The 21,265-nt window shown below is 37.6% G+C and overlaps 1 protein-coding gene across 3 annotated transcripts in view; it reads right to left on the minus strand.

Moving 5' to 3' along the window:
• RDX (radixin) overlaps positions 1-21,265 on the minus strand; it is an 83,784-nt gene extending 62,519 nt beyond the window's left edge. For 2 of the 3 annotated variants that reach the window (XM_054437440.2, XM_054437441.2), the window contains exons 1-3: positions 21,194-21,265; positions 8,184-8,267; positions 458-553 (exon numbers count right to left, since the gene is read on the minus strand). In XM_054437440.2, coding sequence (XP_054293415.1) covers positions 458-553; positions 8,184-8,267; positions 21,194-21,205 — 192 coding nt within the window. In that variant the 5' untranslated portion in view covers positions 21,206-21,265. Of the gene's footprint in view, positions 1-457; positions 554-8,183; positions 8,268-21,193 lie in introns of those variants that run through there. The other variant, XM_054437442.2, reaches the window with a different exon arrangement.

Consider the following 21,265-nt stretch of genomic DNA (forward strand, 5'->3'; position numbering starts at 1 on the left):
GAAAAGTGAAATAGATTCTAAATCTATGAAGATTTTAGTGTGTAATATTCTAAATCTGTAAACAAATATATGTGATACAAGATTCTATGCTCTTTAATGTCACCTATAACTCAGATTCTAATAACCAAATTGAAAACTTTTTTTCATATTCTTCAGAAGCTTATCCTACAGGTATTTACATCAAAATTGAAGTAGTTAGTATGCCATTTGTAATACCTGCTTTAATATTTGTTATAGGCTAAGTTTTCAAATAGGAAAAGTAAGCATTTCTTTTTTCTTTTTTTTTGAGATGATAAGCTGATGGTGCCTGATTGAATTAAAAAAAACATGGTACCTCATAATGATTAACAGATAACTACAAAAGGAAGCTTGGAATCAGTCAGACTTAGCTTTTCCAGCACAAACTCATGATAACTTCAACTTAATTATTATTTTAATGTTATCATACATATTTTACCTTTTTATTTAGTTTAAGCCATGTAGAATAACCTTTGCTGTCTACATACTGCAGCCCAAAAAACCAGACCTCACGCAAACCAACCGTTTTCACCACCTAAAACACAACAACAACAACAAAAAAAAACAATTTCAGTCCGACATACACATTGTGTCTAGATGATACTACACTTCAAAAGGAGAACAAAACTACATAAGTATACGTATATCCCTTTGCCATAGAAAAGGCTTTTCCTAAATTTAAGATATTAAAGGAACATTTTTGAAAACTCAAATTCAAGTTTTCTATACTCGATTTTTCTTTTCTTTTTTTTTGAGAAGAAGTTTTTTTTTTTTTTTTTTTTTGTTCTTGTCACCCAGGCTGGAGTGCAATGGCATGATCTCGGCTCACTGCAACTTCCGTCTCCATTCAAGTGATTCTCCCGCCTCAGCCTCCAAAGTAGCTGTGATTACAGGCATGCATCACCACGCCTAGCTAATTTTTTGTATTTTTAGTAGAGATGGGGTTTCACCATGTTGGCCAGGTTGGTCTCAAACTCCTGACCTCAGGTTATCTGCCTGCCTCTGCCTCCCAAAGTCTTGGGATTATAGGCGTAAGCCACTGCACCTGGCCTCTAATCCTCAATTTTGTAGTGTCACTTCAATCCTCTTACTTGATCCACTTTTTCATACCTCCTTTTCCTTATTTATCATGAGCTCAACAATAACAAAAGTCCTGAAAATATATATATATAGTTTTCATAATCATACGTTCCAATTTCTATTTACCCCCACAAGTACCCTATTGGTATATTTAGGGCAAATGGTATCATTTTGTTGATAAGAAAACTGTCTGATATATTCCATGTTCTACCTTCACTGAGCAAGAAACCATTCTTAGAACATACCATAAATTCCACCCTTCTACATTTTTGCTGATGTTTCTTCCTCTGCCTAGAATGGGTCTTCTGTATTTTTATGACTTATTGAACAATTTATTATTTAAGCACCAGCTCAACTAACGTGCCTTCTGTGAATAAAGCTCTCCTACCATCTAGATAAAATTAATCACTTGTTCCCTGATATTCCCATAGGACTTTATCTATCCTGCTATTAGAAAATTTACTCTATCATAATTATGATTAGCAGTGTGTCTATTTACCCTCCTTGACTGCATAATACTTATGGACAGAGATTATTGATTTATGTGTCTTAAAATCCATAGCATCTCACAGAATGATTAGCCTGTGGTAGACACTCAAAAGTAAGACTACGTAGGCAGGGCGCGGTGGCTCACGTCTGTAATCCCAGCACTTTGGGAGGCCGAGGCGGGCGGATCACAAGGTCAGGAGATCAAGAGCATCCTGACTAACACGGTGAAACTTCATCGCTACTAAAAATAAAAAAAAAAAAAAATAGCCGGGCGTGGTGGCGCACGCCTGTAGTCCCAGCCACTTGGGAGGCAGAGGCAGGAGAATGGCATGAACCCAGAAGGCAGAGCTTGCAGTGAGCCGAGATCGTGCCACTGCACTCCAGCCTGGGCGACAGAGCAAGACTCCGTCTCAAAAAAAAAGAAAAGAAAGTAAGAGTAAATAAAGTGGTGGAGTTAGGATACACACCTAGGACTTACCCACACCTAACAAAAGCATATGTTTTTTTAAAAAATCTATATTTAAAATAAAATGAGGAAAACGATCTAGGGGAGGTAAAAGTTCATTAACATTTTAAAAGCTTTACAGAAAGATTATCAGTTCTTAAATAATAAACATTCTTGGTTTTTTGTGGGATTTTTTGCTTATTTTTTTTTTAAAGACAGGGTCTCACTCTGTACCCACAAGGGAGTACAGTGGTGTGATTCACGGCTCACTGGAGCCTTGACCTCCTGGGCTGAAGCAATCCTCCTGCCTCAGCCTCCTGAATGGCTGGGACTACAGGCGCATTCCACCATACCTAGTTAATGTTTTTTTGGTTTTGTTTTGTTTTGTTTTCTGTAGAGGCAGGGGTCTTGCTATGTCGCGAAGGCTAATCTTAAAACTCCTGGCCTCAAGTGATCCTCCCACTTCAGCCTCTCAAAATGCTGGGATTATAGATGCAAGCCACTGCGCTTGGCCCTTGGTTGGTTGGTTGGTTTTGAGACAGGGTCTCACTCTGTCACCCAGGCTGGAGTGCAGTGGTGCAATCTCAGTTTACTGCAACCTCCACCCCCACCCCGGGCTCAAGTGATCCTCCCACCTCAGCCTCCCGAGTAGCTGGGACCACAGGCATGCATCACCAAACCTAGCTAATTTTTTATATTTTTAGTAGAGATAGGGTCTCACTATGTTACCCAGGCTGGTCTTGACCTCCTGAGCTCAAGCGATCTGCCCACCTCAGCCTCCCAAAGTGCTGGGATTATAGGCATGAGCCATCGTGCCCAGCCTGTTTTTTAAAAAATAATCTTAAAACATTTGGCGGGGCAGGGTGGCTCATGCCTATACCAGCACTTTGGGAGGCCAAGGCAGCCAGATCACTTGAAGCTAAGAGTTCAAGACCAGCCTGGTCAACATGGTAAAACCCCATCTCTACTAAAAATACAAAAATTAGCCAGATGTGGTGGTGCACACCCATAATCCCAGTTACTCAGGAGGCTGAGACAGGAGAATCGCTTGAGCCCAGGAGGCGGAGGCTGCAGTGAGCCGAGTTCATACCACTGCACTCCAGCCTGGGTGCCAGAGTGAGATTCCGTCTCAAAACACACACACACACACACACACACACACACACACACACACACAAATAATCTTAAAACATTCCAGGCTTTTGGTTTCAAGACAGCAAACTGAACCCTTCCATTTACTTTCCCACTCTTGAAAATTTTCACTGAAATGACAGAAAAAAAGAAAAAAACACTTCCTGGGCACAGTGGCTCACATCTGTGATCCCAACACGTTAGAAGGCGAAGGCAGGAGGAGCTCAGGAGTTTCAGAACAGCCTGGGCAACGTAGGGAGACCTTGTCTCTTTGAAAAAAAAAAAAAAAAAAAAATCAGCTGAGTAGTCACGCAAATCTGTAGTTCTAGCTAATCAGGAGGCTGAGGTGGTAGGACCACTTGAGTCCAGGAGGTCAAGGCTGCAGTGAGCTGTGATTATGCCACTGCACTCCAGCCTCAGTGACAGAGCAAGACCCTGTCTGAAAAAAAAAAAAGAATTAAAAATAAGAAAAAAGCATTTAGAAAATGTTACCATCAAAAAAGCAAAAAGTGGGCCGGGCACGGTGGCTCACGCCTGTAATCTCAGCACTTTGGGAGGCTGAGGCAGGTGATCACAAGGTCAAGGGTTCAAAACCAGCATGGCCAACATGGTGACACTCCGTCTCTACTAAAAATACAAAAATTAGCCGGGCGTGGTGGCAAGCGCCTAAAATCCCAGCTACTCAGGAGGTTGAGGCCGAGAACTGCTTGAACCTGGGAGGCGGAGGTTGCATTGCATTGAGCTGAGATGGCGCCACTGTACTCTAGCCTGGGTGACAGAGTAAGACTCTGTCTCGGAAAAAAAAAAAAAAAAAAGAAAGCAAAAAGTGAGAAATTTCTAGAAGATGTGGAATATAAAGTCTCATACTGATAATGCAAAAGCTGATCAACGTCAAACAATGAAAAATTCAATGTGGACAAAACGAGATTCCAAATAATCTAACTTTGGTAAAAGATAGGTTGCCCCAGCAACGCCATAGAAAACATTCAAGCTTGGAGTGGCAGGAGTAGTAATGTAGAGGTCAAAAGCAGCAGAGAGAAGTATAACAAAGCAGGTGGGCTCAGCTTCTGCCTCCACACTCTGTGAGAGTCACAATGCTAAGCAAAAGGGAGATGCTCCACAGTGGGCACAAGGGATAATAGCTTAACTAACTTTAGACTATTACACAAATACAAGGAACAAGAAAGCTCAGCTGTGAAATTCCCTAAAAGGCCCTATCTCCCCAGTGGTTCTCTACTTCTTCAGAAGGTGCTCCTAGAATGTTTTTTTTTTAATTAATATATTTTAGTGAGGCTGTCCTTTGAGCTCCCATAAACTTTTGATCACATACTTTTAGAAGCGAATCTGCTTGGGCACATAACTATAACATATGTATATTTATTTACAAGTTACATACTATCATGCTAATACACTATAAAGCATATATTTTAAAAAATTTTTAAAAATACACATTATATATATGTACATATATATATTTTTTAATTTACTATTATTATTTTTTTTGCCCAAACTGAAGTGCAGACTGCAACCTCCACCTCCTGGGTTTCAGCAGTTCTCCCACCTCAGCCTCCTGAGTAGCTGGGATTACAACTGTGCACCACCACACCCAGCTAATGTTTGTATTTTTAGTAAAGACAGAGTTTTGCAATATTGGACAGGAAAAGGCACAGTAAAAATATGGTATTACACTCTTGAACTCCTGACCTCAAGTAATCCTCCCACCTTGGCCTCCCAAAGTGCTGGGATTACAGGCGTGGGCCACCAAGTCTAGCCTAAAAATATATTTTAATACTTCTTTCACCCTAACAGATGTTCTTGCACACTCTTTGGGGGTATGAACACTCTGTACACTAATCCCACAAGAAGCAGCTAACGGAGGAGGCTAGTCAAGAAAAAAGTCAGCAAGAAGCAAACCAAAGGACTTCAAGCACTCAGAGTCCCCAAACACAGAGCAGCTGGCCTCGATCCAACATCATAATCAGACGTGGGGCTTTACTACACATGGACTCATGTAGCTATGTGCTCTCATTTTAGAGGACCCAGTTTACCCCTGACTTGACCTGAACCTGCCAGCTTATCCCACACACACTACATACAAAAGTCAAGCCTGCATTTTTCAATCCTTTCATTTGAGTTCAAGGAAAGTTCATCATTGCATTTGAGTTCAAGGAAAGCAGTCAGGAAATAGAACAGGGACTAAAGAACTGCTGAGAAGAGTCCATAACAGATAACAATACTCAATCATCTAGACCAGGCTGGACGGTGGCTCACGCCTGTAATCCTGAGGATTACAGGCCTTTGGGAGGCCGAGGCAGGCGGATCACTTGAGCTCAGAAGTTCAAGAGCAGCCTGGGAAACATGACGAAACCCCATCTCTACCAAAAATACAAAAAAAAAATTAGCCGGCATGGTGAAGCACACTTGTAGTCCCAGCTACTCAAGAGGGTGAGGTGGGAGGATCGCTTGAGCCTGGGAGGCAGAGGTTGCAGTGAGCTGAGATCGCACCACTGCATTCCAGCCTGGGGCAACAGGAGTGAGAGCCAATCTAAAAAAAAAATTTTTTTAATAAAGAAATAAGTAATAATAACCTGGACCATTTACAATACGAATTGTATGTGCGTGTGTGTAGTCAGGGTTGATTAACGATGGGGATACATTCTGAGAAATGCATCGTTAGACAATTGCATCGTCGTATGAACATCATAGAGTATACTTAAACAAACCTAAATGGTATAGCCTACTATGCACCTAGACTATACGGTACAGCCTGTTGCTCCTAGGCTACAAATCTGTACAGCATGTTACTATATTGAATACTGTAGGCAACTCTAACACAACTGTTAAGTATTTGTGTATTTAAACGTATCTAAACATAGAAAAGGTATAGTAAAAATATGGTTATTACACTCTTACGGGACCACTGTGGCATAAGTGGCCCGTCATTGATCGAAATGTCATTATGTGGCACATGACACTGTATTTATCTACATAAATAGAAAGAGATATACACAAAACTATCAAATACTGTTCTACGCACTTTACATAGATTTTCACTTAACTCTCACAATAAACCTCTGAAGAAGTAACGTTACCATCATCCTAATTGTACAAACGAGAAAAATAAGGCAAAGAGATTAATTTGTCCAAAGTCAAACAGCTACAACTACAACTACTGCAGGCAGTGTGACTCCAGTGTCCACACTTCTAAACCACTATACATCACTGCCCTATAATAAATGAGGTTTCATTTTCCTGTATCCAAGTGAAAGTAATTCTACTTAATAAAAAACAAATTTCTTAGTATCCAATACCAAAAAGGATAACTTGCTGATTAGTTTTTGGCTGCCACAAACATTTCACTTGCTATAAATAACATTTCAATTTGCTATGAAGTACAATAAATGCTAACTCTATTCACTTTTTTTTCAAATAAGATAGACTATATATTCACAAACAGGAGGCACAGAAGAATCAACAGAAGTGGATATTATACCAGAACAAAAGTGGTTTGGAAAAAAGAAAAAATTGGAGATTGGTTCACAAGGTATGGTGAACTCAGCTCTTTATGATATTGCTTTAAAATTTTGCACATCCACACAAAAAGCTTTTCATCATCCAAAAAGACCTTATCAGGACTTTTAAATTTATGAATTACCAAATCAGGAGATTAAGTATATTATTTGTCAGGAGAATAAACAACTTTACAGAATTTAGAATTTTTATTTCATCAGATTTGAATCTGTATTTGACAGAATGACAACTAACAAAACCAAGGTATCTAGTGTTACTTACTGCTGAAATGCTAGAAACTCTTTCATTCTTTAAGATCAAATTATTCTGACTACAGGCTATTGCTCTCCTGCTCCTAAGAAAGAGTGTATGTAAAGTTTATGTAAAAGTTATCCTCCTTTAAGTTTCATGCCATGCATGATATATACCACCTTCCTCTCTCTTTGCAACAGTTTCTTCATGTTCTTACTTAATCCCTGGGGCCAATCTCTTACCTCGTTTTCTCAGCAAAACTTGCTTACATTGCAATACAACATTATCTGGGAAGCTTAAATTTTAAAATACTGACGATTTACAGTAGGCCCAGACAATTAAATCAGCATCTCTGGAAACGGTTTCCAAGCACTGTCTCCTCTCCCTTCTCTTAAAGCTCCACAGGTGACTAATGCGTACTCAAGACTGAGAAGAAAGATAAGATCAGTAGTCCCAGTTCCTTAACATACCGGATACCTGACCTCCATATCCCAACCTTTGCCTCATACATTATGAACCTATGACACCAAATTGTTGTTAGTGATTTCCGTATAGCCTATACAGGTTGAGCATCCCTAATCCAAAAATCCAAAATCCGAAATGCTGCAAAATCTGAAACCTCTTCAGTACCAACATGACTCTGCAAGTGGAAAGTTCCACACCTAACCTAACGTGATGGGTCGCAGTCAAAACTCAGTATAAATTTTACTTCATGCGTAAAATTATTTAAAGTATTTTATAAAATTACCTTCAGCCTATAAGTTGTATACAAAACATAAATGAATTTTGTGTTTAGACTTGGGTCCCATCCCCAAGATATCTCATTATACATATGCAAATATTCCAAAATCTTCTGGTCCCAAGCATTTTGGATAAGGGATGCTCTCAACCTGTAACTTCCTATGCCTTTCGCTCCTGCTGTTCCTTCTGCCCAGGATTCCTACTCATTTCACTCAACAACTTTGTGGATTATCCTTGAATCCCTTTTAGTCACCATCACAATGACTTCTCATAGATGTTAAATAAATGCCTGCTGAAAATTATTTTCAAGAAGTCCTCTCCCACAAATGTAGGAATGTGAAAGAATAAAGAATATCCCTACTGCTGTATTAGGGATATCTGAATAGCTACTATGAAAAATTCCAAGTGGTACACTGTTGGATTATCAGCAAAAGTACAGTAAAACAGAGAAAGAGGTATGCAACAACATTCACACTATGGTGTCAAAAGTTGCATATTTCATGCAGTTTAATGATACCTGGTCAAAAAGTTGTTTGCCAGTTGTATTGGGCTGAATGGCAAATTCCAGCTCAGCATCCATTGTAGTTACTCTTACATTGATCTGTAATAAAAATAAAAGTAATAATAAGTAGAAGAGAAGTTATTAGGCATGAGAAAACTTTTATGATTTTCTTTATTAAAGTGATAAAGTTTTAATTTAATCACAAGAAATCTTAAATCTATTTGAAAAACAAAGAGCTTATAAAGTCCTCATTTAGGAACATCTACTGAATACTTAACATATACTAGGCACTAAGCTATGGGCTTTCCATACTCTCATTTAGCCCTTGCTATAATACTAGGAGATACTACCATTATTTCTACAGAAACGCAAAGAGTTTCCATTATTCACCTAAGGATACATGGATATTAAAAGGCAGAGCAAGAGCTGGACATGGTGCCTCACACCTTTAGTCCCAGCACTTTGGAAGGCCAAGGTGGGAGGATCTCTTGAGGCCAGGAGTTTGAAACCAGCCTGGGCAACACAGCAAGACTATGAAAAATTTAAAAATTAGTTGGGCATGGTGGCATGTGCCTGTTATCTCCAGGAAGCTGAGTTGGGAGGATCACTTGAGCCTAGGAGTTTGAGGGCTGCCGTGAGCTATGATTGTACTACTGAACTTCAGCCTGCACAACAGAGCAAGACCCTGCCTCCAAAAACAAAACAAAACAAAAAAGGCAAAGCAGGTATTTAAATTAAGGTCTAACTCCAAATTCTTTGAATGTGATTCACTAGCCCATATTTCCTTCAACATGAAAATCAGATTTCATTTTATTCATACTGTAAATACATTCTTCACTTTAGGGAAGCATTTTATCTACAGTGCTTTATTTGCTAGATTCTATTTTTTGTTGTTTTTAGAGACAGGATCTCACTATGTTGGGCTCAGGCTGGAGAGCAGTGGCCATTCATGAGTGCAATCACAGCACACTGCAACCTTGATCTCCTGGACACAAGCCTATACTCCCACCTCAATCTACCAAGTAGCTAGGAGCACAGGCGTGTGCCGCCATGCCTAGCTCCAAACTCTATTTTAAATAATAATTTTATTGTGTAAATACCTTTCTAATATCTCAACAACTTAACATGCCTTACCAAAATAATTTTACCACAGAATAGCATCTTCACCTAGAATTCTTCAAGTGATCCAAATATATCTTTTTAGCTTTTTAAATTATTTTATCTTTTATTAACTTATTTCTCCTTTAATTTTCCCACACTTCATTTGCTGTTTCTGTATCTATTTTCTAACAATCTTTACTTTTCCCTTAACCAGTATAAACCTGTAGCGATTCCTACTAACACTGTTTCTGTCACAACTGTATTTAAAATTTTATATTAATATGTATTACTGCATTTGTTTTTATGTATCTTTTTCCATCAGCCTGTAGGTTTACTGAGGACACAGCTTGAGCCATTTTATCTTTCTAACTCACACTATAAAAACTCTAAATCAGACTTCTTATTTCCCCATATGTCTAACAATCACAACCTCACCACATTATAGCTTTCACCTGGAATAACTTCTGTAATCAAATCTTACAGATTCATCCTTCTTTAAAATAATCTTATTTTTTTCTTTTCTAAAACTGTATCTTATTAAGAAATGATATATACAAAACATCTATCATATGTAAACAACGAAGAATAATAAAACAAAACCCATAAATCTACCATCCAACTGAGTAACAAGAAATGGTAAATAATGTTGCATATACCACTGTATTTGTTCTTTGTAAATACCAACAGGTAATCACTAACGTAAATTTTGTTATTCTCTTGCTTTTAAAAAAAATGGTTCTAACATAAATATATGTATCTGTATGTAAAACAGCTTCATTTTTCTTGATTTTTAGCTGTATTATAACTGCACAATTTTGTTGATCAAGTTTTCTTTCTTGATGTGGGCAATGCTTACATGGGTATATTCACTTTATGAAAATTCATCAACTACACACTTTTTTTTCCCTGTTGCCTAGGTTGGAGCACAGTGGCACAATCCCAGCTCACTGCAGCCTCAACCTCCCGGGCTCAAGCGATCCTACCGCCTCAGCCTCTTGAGTGGCTGGGACTACTGTACTACACACTTCTCATATATTCTGTTTGGTATGTATATTCTACTTCAATAAATTCTTTAAAATTGCACTATACTAGTTTAATTTTTCCAATATGTTTCTAAGATTCATTGATGTTTTTGTAATTAGAATTTTCACTGCTATGCAACATTCTGCATGTGGCCAAACAAAAATTTACTCACCCATTTTCCTGTCAATGAACACTGTTTCCAATTTTTTGGCTATTAAGAACAATACTGCTATGAACATTCTTGTACATGTCTCCGAGTGTCAGAATTTCTCCAGAATATACTCAGAATTCTTGAGTAATGAAGTGTGCACACCTTCTACTTTTACCACATAATGCTGAATTGCACAATGTAACTGTGTCAACGTATACTCCCATCAGCACTGTATAAGAATTCTTGCTGTTCTATATTTCCAGGAACAGTGGGCATTATCAGATTTATTAATATCTGACAATTCAGTTAGCAGAAAATGGTATCTCAATATGGTATTAAAGTGGGATCCTCGATTGCTGATGATGTCCACATTTCTGTACATGGCATGTGCATACAGAATTTTAAGATGGCCCCTGGTGTCATGCTCATGATTATGTTGCATTACATGATTAAAGGGATTTTGCAGAAGTACTTAAGATTACTCATCAGCTGACTTTAGAACAGGAAGATTATCTAGGAGGGCCTAAGCTAATCAATTTATCTGGCTGGTTGCAGAATAAGTTACACCTTGATTTCAGCCTTATAAGACCTTGAAGCAGGGAACTCAGTCACATCATCCCAGATTTCTAACCTATAAAACTGTGGGATAATACATGGGTGCTGTTTTATAACACTAAATTTGTGGTAATTTGTCATAGACCAATGGAAAACTAATACAATATGTTTAACTGACCACTCATTCTCATCTGCGAATGTTCACACATATGGCTTATTTTTCTATTGGTTTTTTTTGTTTTTGTTTTTATTATTATACTTTAAGTTTTAGGGTACATGTGCACAATGTGCAGGTTAGTTACATATGTATACATGTGCCATGCTGGTGTGCTGCACCCATTAACTCGCCATTTAGCATTAGGTATATCTCCAAATGCTATCCCTCCCCCATCCCCTCACCCCACAACAGTCCCCAGAGTGTGATGTTCCCCTTCCTGTGTCCATGTGTTCTCATTGTTCAATCCCATCTATGAGTGAGAACATGCGGTGTTTGGTTTTTTGTTCTTGCGATAGTTTACTGAGAATGATGATTTCCAATTTCATCCATGTCCCTACAAAGGACATGAACTCATCATTTTTTATGGCTGCATAGTATTCCATGCTGTATATGTGCCACATTTTCTTAATCCAGTCTATCATTGTTGGACATTTGGGTTGGTTCCAAGTCTTTGCTATTGTGAATAGTGCTGCAATAAACATACGTGTGCATGTGTCTTTATAGCAGCATGATTTATAGTCCTTTGGGTATATACCCAGTAATGGGATGGCTGGGTCAAATGGTATTTCTAGTTCTAGATCCCTGAGGAATCGCCACACTGTCTTCCACAATGGTTGAACTAGTTTACAGTCCCATCAACAGTGTAAAAGTGTTCCTATTTCTCCACATCCTCTCCAGCACCTGTTGTTTCCTGACTTTTTAATGACTGCCATTCTAACTGGTGTGAGATGGTACCTCGTTGTGGTTTTGATTTGCATTTCTCTGATGGCCAGTGATGATGAGCATTTTTTCATGTGTCTTTTGGCTGCACAAATGTCTTCTTTTGAGAAGTGTCTGTTCATATCCTTTGCCCACTTTTTGATGGGGTTGTTTGTTTTTTTCTTGTAAATTTGTTTTGAGTTCATTGTAGATTCTGGATATTAGCCCTTTGTCAGATGAGTAGGTTGCGAAAATTTTCTCCCATTGGAAAAAACTACTTTAAAGTTCATATGGAACCAAAAAAGAGCACGCATCGCCAAGTCAATCCTAAGCCAAAAGAACAAAGCTGGAGGCATCACGCTACCTGACTTCAAACTATGCTACAAGGCTACAGTAACCAAAACAGCATGGTACTGGTACCAAAACAGATATAGATCAATGGAACAGAACAGAGCCCTCAGAAATAACGCCACATATCTACAACTATCTGATCTTTGACAAACCTGAGAAAAACAAGCAATGGGGAAAGGATTCCCTATTTAATAAATGGTGCTGGGAAAACTGGCTAGCCATATGTAGAAAGCTGAAACTGGATCCCTTCCTTACGCCTTATACAAACATTAATTCAAGATGAATTAAAGACTTAAACGTTAGACCTAAAACCATAAAAACCCTAGAAGAAAACCTAGGCATTACCATTCAGGACATAGGCATGGGCAAGGACTTCATGTCTAAAACACCAAAAGCAATGGCAACAAAAGCCAAAATTGACAAATGGGATCTAATTAAACTAAAGAGCTTCTGCACAGCAAAAGAAACTACCATCAGAGTGAACAGGCAACCTACAAAATGGGTTGTTTTTTTCTTACTTTAATGTAGGAAGTCTTTATATATTCTTTTTTTTTTTTTATTTAGATCTTCTTTAATGTCTTTTTTTTTCTTTTATTATTATTATTATCATTATTATTATTATTATACTTTAGGTTTTATGGTACATGTGCGCAATGTGCAGGTAAGTTACATATGTATACATGTGCCATGCTGGTGCGCTGCACCCACCAACTCATCATCTAGCATTAGGTATATCTCCCAATGCTATCCCTCCCCCCTCCCCCCACCCCACAACAGTCCCCAGAGTGTGATGTTCCCCTTCCTGTGTCCATGTGTTCTCATTGTTCAATTCCCACCTATGAGTGAGAATATGCGGTGTTTGGTTTTTTGTTCTTGCGATAGTTTACTGAGAATGATGATTTCCAATTTCATCCATGTCCCTACAAAGGACGTGAACTCATCATTTTTTATGGCTGCATAGTATTCCATGGTGTATATGTGCCACATTTTCTTAATCCAGTCTATCATTGTTGGACATTTGGGTTGGTTCCAAGTCTTTGCTATTGTGAATAATGCGGCAATAAACATACGTGTGCATGTGTCTTTATAGCAGCATGATTTATAGTCCTTTGGGTATATACCCAGTAATGGGATGGCTGGGTCGAATGGAATTTCTAGTTCTAGATCCCTGAGGAATCGCCACACTGACTTCCACAAGGGTTGAACTAGTTTACAGTCCCACCAACAGTGTAAAAGTGTTCCTATTTCTCCACATCCTCTCCAGCACCTGTTGTTTCCTGACTTTTTAATGATTGCCATTCTAACTGGTGTGAGATGGTATCTCATTGTGGTTTTGATTTGCATTTCTCTGATGGCCAGTGATGGTGAGCATTTTTTCATGTGTTTTTTGGCTGCATAAATGTCTTCTTTTGAGAAGTGTCTGTTCATGTCCTTCGCCCACTTTTTGATGGGGTTGTTTGTTTTTTTCTTGTAAATTTGTTGGAGTTCATTGTAGATTCTGGATATTAGCCCTTTGTCAGATGAGTAGGTTGCGAAAATTTTCTCCCATTTTGTAGGTTGCCTGTTCACTCTGATGGTAGTTTCTTTTGCTGTGCAGAAGCTCTTGAGTTTAATTAGATCCCATTTGTCAATTTTGGCTTTTGTTGCCATTGCTTTTGGTGTTTTAGACAAGAAGTCCTTGCCCATGCCTATGTCCTGAATGGTAATGCCTAGGTTTTCTTCTAGGGTTTTTATGGTTTTAGGTCTAACATTTAAGTCTTTAATCCATCTTGAATTGATTTTTGTATAAGGTGTAAGGAAGGGATCCAGTTTCAGCTTTCTACATATGGCTAGCCAGTTTTCCCAGCACCATTTATTAAATAGGGAATCCTTTCCCCATTTCTTGTTGTTCTCAGGTTTGTCAAAGATCAGATACTTGTAGATATGTGGCATTATTTCTGACGGCTCTGTTCTGTTCCATTGATCTGTATCTCTGTTTTGGTACCAGTACCATGCTGTTTTGGTTACTGTAGCCTTGTAATATAGTTTGAAGTCAGGTAGTGTGATGCCTCCAGCTTTGTTCTTTTGGCTTAGGATTGACTTGGCGATGCGGGCTCTTTTTTGGTTCCATATGAACTTTAAAGTAGTTTTTTCCAATTCTGTGAAGAAAGTCATTGGTAGCTTGATGGGGATGGCATTGAATCTGTAAATTACCTTGGGAAGGATGGCCATTTTCATGATATTGATTCTTCCTACCCATGAGCATGGAATGTTCTTCCATTTGTTTGTATCCTCTTTTATTTCCTTGAGCAGTGGTTTGTAGTTCTCCTTGAAGAGGTCTTTCACATCCCTTGTAAGTTGGATTCCTAGGTATTTTATTCTCTTTGAAGCAATTGTGAATGGGAGTTCACTCATGATTTGGCTCTCTGTTTGTCTGTTATTGATGTATAAGAATGCTTGTGATTTTTGCACATTGATTTTGTATCCTGAGACTTTGCTGAAGTTGCTTATCAGCTTAAGGAGATTTTGGGCTGAGACAATGGGGTTTTCTAGATATACTATCATGTCATCTGCAAACAGGGACAATTTGACTTCCTCTTTTCCTAATTGAATACCCTTGATTTCCTTCTCCTGCCTAATTGCTCTGGCCAGAACTTCCAACACTATGTTGAATAGAAGTGGTGAGAGAGGGCATCCCTGTCTTGTGCCAGTTTTCAAAGGGAATGCTTCCAGTTTTTGCCCATTCAGTATGATATTGGCTGTGGGTTTGTCATAAATAGCTCTTATTATTTTGAGATACGTCCCATCAATTCCTAATTTATTGAGAGTTTTTAGCATGAAGGGTTGTTGAATTTTGTCAAAGGCCTTTTCTGCATCTATTGAGATAATCATGTGGTTTTTGTCTTTCGTTCTGTTTATATGCTGGATTACATTTATTGATTTGCGTATATTGAACCAGCCTTGCATCCCAGGGATGAAGCCCACTTGATCATGGTGGATAAGCTTTTTGATGTGCTGCTGGATTCTGTTTGCCAGTATTTTATTGAGGATTTTTGCATCAATGTTCATCAAGGATATTGGTCTAAAATTCTCTTTTTTTGTTGTGTCTCTGCCAGGCTTTGGTATCAGGATGATGCTGGCCTCATAAAATGAGTTAGGGAGGATTCCCTCTTTTGGGGATCCTCCAAAACTATAATAATCCAAACTATTGATTGGAATAGTTTCAGAAGGAATGGTACCAGCTCCTCCTTGTACCTCTGGTAGAATTCAGCTGTGAACCCATCTGGTCCTGGACTTTTTTTGGTTGGTAAGCTATTGATTATTGCCACAATTTCAGCTCCTGTTATTGGTCTATTCAGAAATTCAACTTCTTCCTGGTTTAGTCTTGGGAGGGTGTATGTGTTGAGGAATTTATCCATTTCTTCTAGATTTTCTAGTTTATTTGCATGGAGGTGTTTGTAATATTCTCTGATGGTAGTTTGTATTTCTGTGGGATCGGTGGTGATATCCCCTTTATCATTTTTTATTGCATCTATTTGATTCTTCTCTCTTTTTTCCTTTATTAATCTTGCTAGTGGTCTATCAATTTTGTTGATCCTTTCAAAAAACCAGCTCCTGGATTCATTTATTTTTTGAAGGGTTTTTTGTGTCTCTATTTCCTTCAGTTCTGCTCTGATTTTAGTTATTTCTTGCCTTCTGCTAGCTTTTGAATGTGTTTGCTCTTGCTTTTCTAGTTCTTTTAATTGTGATGTTAGGGTGTCAATTTTGGATTTTTCCTGCTTTCTCTTGTGGGCATTTAGTGCTATAAATTTCCCTCTACACACTGCTTTGAATGCATCCCAGAGATTCTGGTATGTTGTGTCTTGGTTCTCGTTGGTTTCAAAGAACATCTTTATTTCTGCCTTCATTTTGTTATGTACCCAGTAGTCATTCAGGAGCAGGTTGTTCAGTTTCCACGTAGTTGAGCGGTTTTGAGTGAGATTCTTAATCCTGAGTTCTAGCTTGATTGCACTGTGATCTGAGAGACAGTTTGTTACAATTTCTGTTCTTTTACATTTATTGAGGAGAGCTTTACTTCCAAGTATATGGTCAATTTTGGAATAGGTGTGGTGTGGTGCTGAAAAAAATGTATATTCTGTTGATTTGGGGTGGAGAGTTCTGTAGATGTCTATTAGGTCCGCTTGGTGCAGAGCTGAGTTCAATTCCTGGGTATCCTTGTTGACTTTCTGTCTCGTTGATCTGTCTAATGTTGATAGTGGGGTGTTAAAGTCTCCCATTATTAATGTGTGGGAGTCTAAGTCTCTTTGTAGGTCACTCAGGACTTGCTTTATGAATCTGGGTGCTCCTGTATTGGGTGCATATATATTTAGGATAGTTAGCTCTTCTTGTTGAATTAATCCCTTTACCATTATGTAGTGGCCTTCTTTGTCTCTTTTGATCTTTGTTGGTTTAAAGTCTGTTTTATCAGAGACTAGGATTGCAACCCCTGCCTTTTTTTGTTTTCCATTTGCTTGGTAGATCTTCCTCCATCCTTTTATTCTGAGCCTATGTGTGTCTCTGCACGTGAGATGGGTTTCCTGAATACAGCACACTGATGGGTCTTGAGTCTTTATCCAGTTTGCCAGTCTGTGTCTTTTAATTGGAGCATTTAGTCCATTTACATTTAAAGTTAATATTGTTATGTGTGAATCTGATCCTGTCATTATGATGTTAGCTGGTTATTTTGCTCGTTAGTTGATGCAGTCTCTTCCCAGTCTCGATGGTCTTTACATTTCGGTATGATTTTGCAGTGGCTGGTACCGGTTGTGCCTTTCCATGTTTAGCGCTTCCTTCAGGAGCTCTTTTAGGGCAGGCCTGGTGGTGACAAAATCTCTCAGCATTTGCTTGTCTGTAAAGTATTTTATTTCTCCTTCACTTATGAAGCTTAGTTTGGCAGGATATGAAATTCTGGGTTGAAAATTCTTTTCTTTAAGAATGTTGAATATTGGCCCCCACTCTCTTCTGGCTTGTAGGGTTTCTGCCGAGAGATCCGCTGTTAGTCTGATGGGCTTCCCTTTGATGGTAACCCGACCTTTCTCTCTGGCTGCCCTTAACATTTTCAGTTACTTCTTACAAGAGAACCTCCCATATTGTGGTTCGTCATTTTACTTTCTCCATAGTGTCCTTTATGATAAACTGACATTCTTAATTTTAATGTTGAATTTATAAATATTTTATACACAGATACCAATTTTTTACCATCCCTTTTTTTTTTTTTTGAGAAAGCATCTCATTCTGTCACCCAGGCTAGTGTGCAGTGACGCAATCTCAGCTCATGCAACCTCCGCCTTCCAGGTTCAAGTGATTCTCCTGCCACAGCCTCCCAAGTAGCTGGGATTACAGGCATGTACCACCACGCCTGACTATTTTTTGTATTTTTAGTATAAACAGGCCAGTATAAATGTTGGCCAGGCTGGTCTCGAACTCCTGACCTGAAGTGACCCACCTGCCTCAGCCTCCCAAAGTGCTGAGATTACAGGCATCAGCCACTGCACCCAGCCAATTTTTTGCCATCCTTAAGAAATCCTTCCATACTCTGGAGTCATAAGGATATTCATATATTTCTCATTTTGCTTTTCACAATTTTCAATGATTTTTGCTTATGATGTTAGAGGTCCAATTTCATTTTTTAATCTCCATATGAATGAAAATAATACACGGTTTTTTTTTTTTTTAATCCCGACATAATTTATTAATTAGTTCATTTATTCTCCAAAGTCTGTGCTGTCACAAATCAAGTATCTGCATAAGTGTGGATCTAATTTTGTTCCACTGGTCAATTAAATTACTCTTAATATCATATTGTCTTAATTAGTATTTCTTTAAATAAGTCTTGATATCTGGTAGGGCAAGTCTCCATTATTCTTCAGAACTATTTTGACTAGTCTTGGATCATTATCTTTGCTCCTGGCTCCATATAAAACTGTGAACTTTACAAAATACACCATTTATGATTTAGTATTGGAACAACACGAAATTCTTTGGTATCTTTGGGTAAGAATTAACATTTTTATTAATATAGACTCTATACATGACTATGGTTTTCTCACTGTACACTGACTTAGATCTCCTTTAATGACTTTCAAAATCTTTTGAAAGAAGTGCTTATAATTTGCTCCTATAAATCACTTTGCTTATAATTTGCTCCATATAAATCACTTTACTCATTTGTTAGATATTTTCTCCTAGATCATTATGGCTTTGTGGGTATTGTAAATATGGATCCACAGCTCCTATTCCATAATTTTGACATCCTAAAAGCACGGAAATCTGAAGATGAGTTAATTTTGAGGAAAAATCTGACATGAAGTGATACAAGACTATCACTTGTAGTGAATTAATTTATTCCACTTCACGTGACTATTCACTCATTAAACTATAGAAATACTAACGTTTTAGAGGTGATTCCATAGACCTTGATGGGAGTTTCATGATATAATGACATATGCACATAATATATTGTATATTCACCTTTCTAAAATCCAAAAACTTCCACCTTCTGAAACTTATCTAGCTTCAACAGTTGTTTTCTTCACAAGGCAAGTTCTATACTTCCAGAATCTTTAATGAATCAACAACACACAATCGATATCCAACTGTGTATAATTTTGACTCTTTAAGGAAAAATAAACACTCTCCACTCAACTATACTGGCAAAGTTTTCCAAAGTAGCTGCAAACATTCACATTCCTAACAAAAATACAATAAAGTCGCAGCTGCTCTACATCCATATCTACACTGGATTATTACCAGTCTTTTTTTTGTTGTTTTTTGTTTTGTTTTTTTGAGAGTCTCACTCTGTCACCCAGGTTGAAGTGCAGTGGTGTGATCTTGGCTCACTGCAACCTTCGCCTCCTGGATTCAAGCGATTCTCCTGCCTCAGCCTCCCAAGTAGCTGGGATTACAGGAATGTGCCACAATGCCTGGCTAATTTTTGTACTTTCAGTAGAGATGGGGTTTCACCAGTTGGCCAGGCTGGTCTTGAACTCCTGACTTCAAGTGATACTCCCGCCTCAGCCTCCCAAAGTGCTGGGATTACAGGCATGATCTACCATGCCCGGCCTACCAGTCTTTAATATAGCTTCTTTTGTGAAATATCTGCTCAAATATTTTGTCCACTAAAAAAAAAAAAATCTGATTTGTGTTATTATTGAACTGTAAAAGAACTTTATATGGCAATTATTTTCTCCCATTGTCTTGCCTCCATGTTCTTATTGCTGTCTTTCAAGAGCAAAAGTTTTTAATTTTGATTAAGTCCAACTTTTTCTTAATGGTTCAAATTTTCTGTGTATTATATAAGAAATTTTCGCCTACTCCAAGGTCACAAAAATTTTTTCCTGTTTTCTTCTAGATGTTTTATAGTTTGAGCTTTTCCATGTAGGTCTATAATCCATTGAGTTTACGTTTGTAAACTGTGAGACAACAGTCAACATTCATGTTTTTCTGTATGGATAACCCTTTGTGCCAATACCATTTGTTGAAAATAATTATAGTTCTCCATTAAACTGTGTGACACCCTTGTCAAAAATCTAATGAATACATATGTGTATATGTGTGTTGGTGTATTTTCGTTTCACCGATCCTATTAATTTATTTATTCTTTCACCAATACCTCAATGTCTTATTTTAGCGGCTTAAGAATAAATCTTGAAATCCAGGAGTGTAAGTTTTCTTTTTTTTTTAATTGCTTTAGCTACTCTGTACACATTTTGGCATATCCATATATTAATACATTTTAGAATCAGCTAGTCAATTTTAATCAAAGAAGACTGCCTGGATTCAACTGACTGGAACTGAATTTCATTTACGAACACTTTTATGGAGAACTGACATCTTATAAAGATCTCTACACATATTTTATAGTTCTCTATGTATTTAAATCTTTAATTTCTTATAGATAGTTTTCAGTGTAGAGATCTTGTACAGCATTTGTACATTTATTACTATGTCATACTTTTTAATAACTTAAATAACCAAACTAGTTTTATATAAAAAAGGCCATTGATTTTTTTTAATACAATCTTGTATCTGGCAATCTTGCTAAATTCAGTTATTGGTTCTAGTAATTGTTTTGTAGATTTATGAGGATTTTCTACAGAAACAATCATGTCATCTGCAAATAGGAAATTTTCTTTTTGATCTTTACGCCTTTTTTTAATTCTTCTCTCCCTCTAACAATGCATACTTTGCGGCCTGCTGAGTCTTTAAGTCATTCCGAAGTGTTATCCAGGCTAGAAAATCCCAAAAATGATAACTAACGACTTTCTTTAAAATTATAACTGGCCAAAAGAAGAATTCAAAAAAAAAAAACAACTCACTTTATTAGATTAAGAAAAGAACATTTACACCTTAAGAATAAAGGAATAAACCTTAGTCAAGAAGAACCAAATAACTATAAAACTAAGTAAAATAATCACACGTGTACCCTTAAATAAAAAAACCTAAGACTATATAATATCAGTATGGGTAACACTTGCATCTAAACTAGAATTATGAGAAAACTAAAATGCATAGATATTCCTGACCTCTCATTATTTCCTCCCATTTAACGTTACCATTTACTGGGCACTAAATATATATCAGATTCTTCTAACCCTTACCATACTCCCTTGGGTAACTAATTATATCCCATTTTATATGCGAGAAAATTAAAAATTGGATAGATTGAGCTAAATTAACAAAGGTCACCCAGATTGGTGGCAGAACCAAGGTAAGAACTAAGACAGTTTGACCTTAGAACTCATGACCACATAATACTATGCTCTGGCCACATTAATCTAAAAACAAATAACAGTAATATCAGTGCCTTTTTCTTCTAACAACTCTACCAACATTCTTTGCCTTGTTCCAAAACGAATTTAATGATACCTTATTATTGAGACACCGTCAAATGTAATCAAATACACTTACTGGTTTCGGCATTTTCTCTTTTTGTTACCTTCTTTAAAAATTCTTCGCTTCAATGAATTCTATTGTCACTTT

The sequence above is a fragment of the Pongo pygmaeus genome, chromosome 9 (assembly GCF_028885625.2).
Source record: "Pongo pygmaeus isolate AG05252 chromosome 9, NHGRI_mPonPyg2-v2.0_pri, whole genome shotgun sequence".
In the NCBI taxonomy this organism is placed as follows: domain Eukaryota; kingdom Metazoa; phylum Chordata; class Mammalia; order Primates; family Hominidae; genus Pongo; species Pongo pygmaeus.